The sequence below is a fragment of the Styela clava genome, chromosome 7, assembly GCF_964204865.1.
Source record: "Styela clava chromosome 7, kaStyClav1.hap1.2, whole genome shotgun sequence".
Classification (NCBI taxonomy): domain Eukaryota; kingdom Metazoa; phylum Chordata; class Ascidiacea; order Stolidobranchia; family Styelidae; genus Styela; species Styela clava.
The window spans coordinates 15,104,365-15,112,311 of NC_135256.1; the positions used below are offsets into that span (position 1 = coordinate 15,104,365).

At 33.1% G+C, this 7,947-nt stretch overlaps 1 protein-coding gene across 1 annotated transcript; it reads right to left on the reverse strand.

Moving 5' to 3' along the window:
- Nucleotides 1-1,273: 1,273 nt before the first annotated feature.
- On the reverse strand, nt 1,274-5,941 carry LOC144411676 (uncharacterized). Its single transcript, XM_078114844.1, has 6 exons — nt 5,781-5,941; nt 5,207-5,325; nt 3,582-3,676; nt 2,557-2,728; nt 2,160-2,245; nt 1,274-2,032 (listed from the first exon to the last, which is right to left on the reverse strand). Exons 1-6 carry the CDS (start codon nt 5,904-5,906, stop codon nt 1,929-1,931), a joined length of 702 nt encoding a protein of 233 aa, XP_077970970.1. The 5' UTR covers nt 5,907-5,941; the 3' UTR covers nt 1,274-1,928.
- Between the last annotated feature and the right edge of the window lie 2,006 nt (nt 5,942-7,947).

Below are 7,947 nucleotides of genomic sequence, written 5' to 3' on the forward strand. Positions count from 1 at the left end.
GCTCCACAACCTTACATAATACTCATATTCAAAACCCACATCGCATTCGAGACCCATAGCGAAGTGGCTTCCCCTTCGAAACTTGGATTTTAGGGTTTGAGGAGCGGAACAAAATATCGTCAATGTGGGACACCCTATCAACAAAAATTTTATCTCCAGCTTCCACTCCAGATTGACGAAAATTTTACTTTTTAATCTCATAGCCGTAGCATAAATAATAATTTGATACTTACTTTTTATAGTCAGGCTATGTATTATTGGTACATTTTTTCAGAGGTTAAAAAAATATGAATACCGTATCGTATTACCTTATTCATGATAACTATTTTTCCTGTTGAAGACAATAGCTTGGACCTTGTGAGCTGTGCAACTGCTGTACATTGGCTGGACATAACGACATTTGTACGCGAGTGTAATCGAGTATTGAAAACTAATGGATGCGATGCTATTTATGCCTACTTTTTATTGAACATAAAATCCGACGATGACAATCATGGTGATTTGCAGTCCAAATTTTTTGAAATTGTGAGGAAATTTGTTAATGACTGTGAAGGTCATGAAAAGTCAAAGTTGAAAAGTAATCAGGACATATTTAACGAAATAAACAATACATCGAAGAAATGGGTTTATTGTCCTGATATGGAAAAGGCATACGATTTGCCGTCTTTCAAAAAGTTCATGGCCACTATAGGTGAATCTCCAACGTATATGATATCGAATCCTTCCGTAGACCCACTGGATCAATTTGGTATTTCTATCGAGAAGCTTCTATGCAAAGATGGACTAATGGACAACCATGTTTAATCAACTTAACCTTTGGATATTAGATGATACTGTTTAGAAAAGATTAATACGTTTAGTGTGGTCGGAGATTTTATTACGTTCGATATCTAAAAGACACAATTTTGACACGAAGATAGCTAAATAGTTTCTTCGATGTAAATAATTAAAAAGGCAAATAGATAAAATGTAAATAGATGAAATATCTCGGATAACTTGGAATAAATTGGAATGATGGATGACCAACCACGACGAAACTGAAAAACGTTCCCTTTTTTCATCACAGTAATCATTGTTAAGTTTATTTTACCACCATCGCGGTAAATAAAAATATTAGAAAAATCAAACAAAAGTATTAATATATTAAATCCCGAAATTGTTAAATATGTAATGGAATAGGATTTCATTATTTTTGTTGTCTGTCACAGGCTATGGGAGTGGTTCTAGGAGACTTGAAAAATAATTTGGATACAGCATGAAAAATATTTTTTTTCCGACGGTTCACAATTAAACCCCCAAAACACAAAATTATAAGTAATTGAACTCCAGTCGATTTCAGTCCATTTCAAACAAAACTTAGCAGTTAGAAACTCTAATTGCCGAAATTTTTCATTAAGATGGGAGCTTCAAATTTGCGACTTCAATATATATTAGTAACAAAGCCCAAACACAAGACACAACACCGTTAGTTATTCCACATTCACTGTTCCAGCTGAATCTAGTACTTTATCAAAAAAATAAATATTTTTTACTGTTTTTTTTTTTATAATTTTGATTGCCAACAATTTCTAAATCATAACATGTAATGAAAACAAGATTTCAGTCATTCTGTTATATTAAATAAAATTCTGTAAAACAAAATTCACTCATGATATACTATAAAACTCATCAATTTATATTAAAAAATGAATAGGAAGATGCTATTATACCTTGAAGCAGTATATTTATATTTGCACCAAATCATGCACATTAAAGCAGGATACAGCGTCGAAAACAACAACAATTATACCTTCAAACGAAATAATATCTATCTACTATTAAAATGTTTTACAAATTTACGAAAATTTCAATGTTTGAGTGATGCCTATGTCAATTCTTTGCCTATAACATTCCAGTTTTTCACAATTTCGTCTTTTCCTTAATGTTTTCTAACGGTAGAAAATTAATATTGATGACGAGATATCCTCCTGCGAATGGGCATGTCCGGTTGCCTCATCGTTATCTATGGTGTCGCTGCTCTTTCCTGCCCAGCCTAGGCAACGAAAAGTTGTTTGTTGAATAAAAAAACTACTGAAGGATTCTAATACAATGGTTTTATTAAAATAAAAGTATTACATACACATCGTCATTGATGTGAGAATGCACGTTGATCGAGTTACCTGTAAAATCGCTGCAAGTTCCAAACTTATGCAAGTTGTTTGCAAGTCCTCCAATGCAGATATGCTCAGGTGAGTTTACCTTCATCCTAAGTAAAAAAAAATAATTTGAATGAAACACGCAATAAACTAAAACCAGGTATATATTGGAGTTGGAAACATATAAAACGCAATTTTTAAAGATATAAAGTTTTCATAAAGTCTGTGAAATGTAAACTACTACTACCAGTTCTCCGATAGCACTTCAGCTACAAGATCTGACCAATCAGCTACAAGATCTGAAACATATCATATTGTTGTTATATGTCCATCTGAATATGTTATTTTCATTTCATACAAATACATTCATACATTTCATTCAGTAAACTGTGTAGATAAAACAGTGAATAAGATTGATTACCTAACTCCAAGGCACATGGCATTTGGGTATCCATTTTCAGCATAAGCTCGAAACTGTAGATAACCAGGTTCAACAAATTCTTTGACATTTGGCGGAATCATATTCATTATATCGGTATCATTTCCTTTATCGAATGTTATCGGAGCGGTCAGCCCATTCTGAACTGCTTTATCTGAATACAAAATCGAAAGATAAATTACATTAAAACATTGCGTTGAAAAATGTTCTGCCATGTATAAACAGCAATGAAATAAAATGGTTGTAAAATTTGTTAATATGAATAAAAAAATACACAGGTCCTCAACGAATATTTTTTGTGCCACCATTGTTCGTTACTTTACCTTCAGATAACAACAGAAAGATAACGATAAATAATTTGGTAATTGTAAGTATTGTAGCAAAGGTCTTCAATTCAATGTTCGGCCAATCAATACAATTATTAATGGGATTTTAGCAATTGCGTTGCCGAATTTCACGAGGAAGGATGGCGCTTCGAGAGACATCCAGTCGCCTTCTATTGATGTTCACTTATCTCTGAGAGCAGAGAGAGAAATTTTATTTCATTCATCAAACCATGAACATACAATATATGCAAACATTTATAAATAATGATAAAAAAAGGATGCTCATGTGTATGACTGGGAGACAACGATACGACCTTATGGGGTCAGAGTTCTTTATGGTCAATCAGAGTCTGATACAAGAATTTTCAAATTTGGAAGTATTAAATAATCATGTTTTGTCGTAGGATCATCATTTATTCAGCTGAAAATTTGACATGTATTACATATCAATTAATGGGAAAGATTTAATATAATATACACAAATTTAGTACAATAAAAGCGCAGGTTTGTACGACTTTATCAATATATACGTCTAAGCTGTATCCGTTTTCAAATGAATCTGTTAGTTTACAACGTTAATATGCACCCGTCTTTCTAGTTGATATCATTTGAGATATAGAAACTTAACCACGTCTTCATAAACTGATCAATAAAACAATCAAAATAAAATCCAACACTCACTCGGAGTAAATAAATCCTTCAACGTTATGAATATATCCAGAATATAATTTGACAGATCATCAAGATGTGATTTTTCAATTTTTTGTCCATTTTTCCTGTAAACAATTAAATGAAACGTGATCATCAGCATCCAACACTGTTCAAGAGATTGAGAAACAGGAAATGGTAAGTGACAAATTGTCATTCGCATTTCAGCTTAAGATAAAACGCAAATGTTCTTTATAGAGAATTCAGTCGAATTCACTACATCAAAAAAAAAGTCATTTTCGTTTTACTATCTCTTCAACATTACCTCAATATGAAATATTAAGAAAAAATCCTGCAACTATGAAACTATTATTGCATTAATATCATTATCAGTATTTTCTGGTCACGTGAATTTCGAACTCCTAACCATCACAAACGGTTATCAGAGACACCTTGTGATCGAACTAAAAATCATAAACGGAATATATAATTCTTCAACGCTGATTAATGTGCAAAACGTGGTCGATTATGAGCAGTTAAATTGGCCAACAAACAAGACAAGAGAGCTACGCCCAAATATATGGACACGTCTGTTCGCAGTACAGTACCGATTACCGTACCGTCAGATCACAGTCTACAAATATATTCACACCAAGCGAAGCAGTACAGTAGGACACAAAATGGCGTCCGATGTCCGCAGAACGTTTAATGACGTCATAGCAAACAAAAACAAATCTCACAGAGCTCACAGAAATATTTAAAATAAATAAAAGTAATAGCCTTCTGGAGAAAGATTTCATCTTCAACCACTAAAAAAAAAGCAATTGGTCCAGTAATCAAATAGAAAAGTGTTTTTTAATATTTCCTCTAGGTGTGTTATTCTGTGTCAAACAACAAGAACAACAAGAACAACATAACATTGAAACAATCGTTATGTCCACTACGTGTCAAAAAACTTCACAAACACAATGAGGTGTCATAATAGCAAATCATTCTCTAAACATATTTTAGTCATTCACAACTTTGATATATTTAAATTTCAAACCAAAATATACCATAAAATTTTCTGTGCTCAAGTTGAAACAAAGTATGTACTGTATAAATATATATTTTCCCTTTTTTTTACAGTACATTGTGTAGACTGGAGCGCGTAAAACTAATATCAGAGGTATTCCCAGCCTATCAACATGAGATTTCCGCGTTATCTCTTTGACGAAGGGCATACCCGGAAATCCCGGAGCGCATTCAAGCTACACCGCCCGTTTTATTTTCAAGCGATTAAATCATTGAGTTGTCCATCCTAACCATGCATCCTAACCATGCATGGACTTCCTCAAAAGTTAGGTCGTTATTAGTTTCACTCAAAAAAAATTTGCCAAGTGATGAGTTTGGAGCGATATGATATAAACTCACATTAGTTTCTTCCTTTATTGTAAGTGAATGCGCGTTCGATATCCAGCTCACGAAAATTGCGACATAATCGTGATTAACTGATTTAGGCCAGCAGGATGAATTAATTAAGTTTTGTAATTCGTGATTGAAAGAGCTGATTCATTCACAAGTTGGTATATGTTTCTGCTGTTAAACTCTTTAATAGCTCTTTCAAATTATGAAATTATACGAACAAAATAATTAGTCATGTATTCCAATATTTCTACCTCGCCAATAGAAGGTAGCATATGACGACATTTGAAGGTTTTCCGCTGAATTGAACTTGTGTGAAATATTGATTTTGTGATGATTTTTGTAACTCCGTTGGTTTTACAGAATTCCAATACTGCGAACATAAAATAAAAAGAGTGATGAGTGAATCACAATTATATTTAACCTATTTAAATGTAAACACACACACACATATATTTCATATGTATATATATAGTAATGTAATATAAAATAATAAGAACATAATATTTAAATACAACCATTTTCAGCTAAGAAAAAAATAAAGTATGCTCTTTGATTTACAGAATTTAGTTAAATTCTGTGCAGTTTTTTTTTTAAATATTTTATACAGAACTATGCCGAAAGCATGCTGGAAATAACTTTTATGAATAAATATGAATTTCTACATAATATTACTTATCACGCAATAAATAGATTGTAAAGCTTTGTGAAGCATTAATGATATCCTCATCACCTATTCTTAGTGTAATTTGAATTATTTTGATGTTTCTGATGATACCATATCATAATTTTGTACTTTTTACAAATTTAAAATACTTTATAAATTACCTTTTTGCTGTGAACAACAAAGAAAAATCCACCAAGCCCTGGATCCGTATTTGTGGTATAAGCTATGGCTGTTAGATAATCCAATTGGAAGCTGCCTTTTGTTACACTACCTTTAACGCTGGTCATTTGATTGGCATTGACGAAATATGCGTTTGTCTGAAACAAAAAAATCTTATAGTATCGCCCTTAATCTTATGTTATTTCTTCAAAGCTTCTCTGTTTTATATAGAATTCAAGGCGCATATATTGCAATTGGCAATCAGTTTGACTTGCCAATCTTATGACTGATTGTCATGTGCGATAATTAGGATGCTGTTCTGAATGACGGAACGTATAATAATGACAAGATTAAAAATTTCACTCATTAGCAACTACAAATTTAAATTAAAACAAGTACACATTCATTAAAAATTTTACACCCATGGCTGTACAAACTTTTGTGCCTTGGGTTCGTGATAAACCTTAATTTGAAATACTGCGCAAAATTAGGAAAAATAGTTTAATAACCAAATAATAATGCAATTATACTGTACCGAATGTGGAATGCTACCATGAATTTTAATGCCATTTAACCCCTTCGTATTAATACTATGTTGAATTCAATGGAATAGGTTATTTCCTCTATTTCTCTGATAATAATTTATTGCGGCAAGCGAAGCCTGAAGCAAAGTTTCTTTGTATCGACCGATCTGTGACGTGTTCCGGCCCCGTCCGCAGTTTGAGAATATAATGTTATTGACGTTCTTTTGTTGGATTATTGATTTGTATTTCAGCTGTATAATTTGTATTAGGGTAAAAGTGTATATTTCAATATATCTGCTTTGGGTTTAATTTTGATTGTACAACTCTGTAACATACGGACATTTGGCATCACAATTCTTGTTTGCTTATTAACCTCTGAAAGAGTCATTGGAATTACTCCGCTAAAGTACGTTTAATAATACTGGGGTAAAACAAGCAAAGTAGGGCCATAGTCCTCCTTCAATACATTAGGCCATTTAGTTTGAAAAAAACGCTCATTTATATATGTCGTGTCAAAGAAAAAAATTGAAGAAACCCATATTCGTAAACTGGCATATATAACTATGATATCTGTCTCACCTGTATTTTAAAATCCTTTCTTCCAAATTTGTTCTCAAATGCCGACGCAAAGATGAATGGCTCCGTTTCGGCACTATTTGCCGTTGAATCACCAATTCTGAGCCACAAAAAAATACAAATAGTATTTAATTGGAACAGCCGACCTATGTGTTGGAGTTGCATTTGAATAAGTTCAGAAATTTTTATATCTATCTTACTAAGGCGTTTTTTGGAATAATTTTGTTCGTTTTCTTTTTGTAATGTCGTGATAATCAGCGTTGGTGTGTTGGCTTTTTGATAGGCAATAGACGGCCGCAAAAATAGGCAAAGTGTCCACGTAATGTATCGAATTTATGCAAGTTTTAGTTCTATTACGAGTTCGGTGACTAGCCAAGTGACTCCCGTAGTATTTGTACCTGAAATTATGGCCTAACCCTAACCTGGTACACATACTATGTTCGGTGTCCGCCATCTTGGTTCACATACTTTGGGAGTACCCATTAAAATATGTTGACGTATGGTGTGGTGTGTTCACCAATAAAACTCAAAATCTTGGGGGCGGGGGGCAGAAGGGCTCACGCGACCATATTCTCCAGCGTTTCACGTTAGACTGAGATTAAGGAGTCCACATGGATTCCACCCTGAATTTTGAGGCTCTGGGATACCATAATGCTAACGTCAGACTACAAGAGTAGAGCACAGAAAAGACCCGTTGTCGCCGTACGTCATTTATATATTTTAATGGTAACTACCGGTTTTGTTGGTATAAAAGGCATTTTGCTCATTTAGTGTTTAATTAGTTAACGAATCATACTATTTCAGCCACAAGTCAAATATTCTAAAATACGTGAGAAATAGACGGTACGAATCAATACATACCGGAATTTTTTTTTATATGTAACAGTACGGTATTGCGGAGGATTTTCCACGATGACCGAGACCTGGAAACAAAATATAGTTTGAATAACATTCAATGAGCAGTTTCGTGATTACCTCAATCATAAAATAAAGCTGTGTTAAACTTTTGACAATACAACCGTATTAAAATCGTTGACGATGGCTAACTCTGAACCTTGGGATATGCAAA

What these genes read in the sequence shown, in the direction of transcription:
- LOC144411676 (XM_078114844.1), bottom strand. Translation starts at nt 5,906, where the DNA reads ATGACCAGCGTTAAAGGTAGTGTAACAAAAGGCAGCTTCCAATTGGAT. An exon ending in GCCATGTGCCTTGGAGTTAG is followed by an intron (nt 2,246 to 2,556) that starts GTAATCAATCTT and finishes TTTTTTACTTAG; the next exon opens with GATGAAGGTAAACTCACCTG. An exon ending in AACTTGCAGCGATTTTACAG is followed by an intron (nt 2,033 to 2,159) that starts GTAACTCGATCA and finishes TTCGTTGCCTAG; the next exon opens with GCTGGGCAGGAAAGAGCAGC.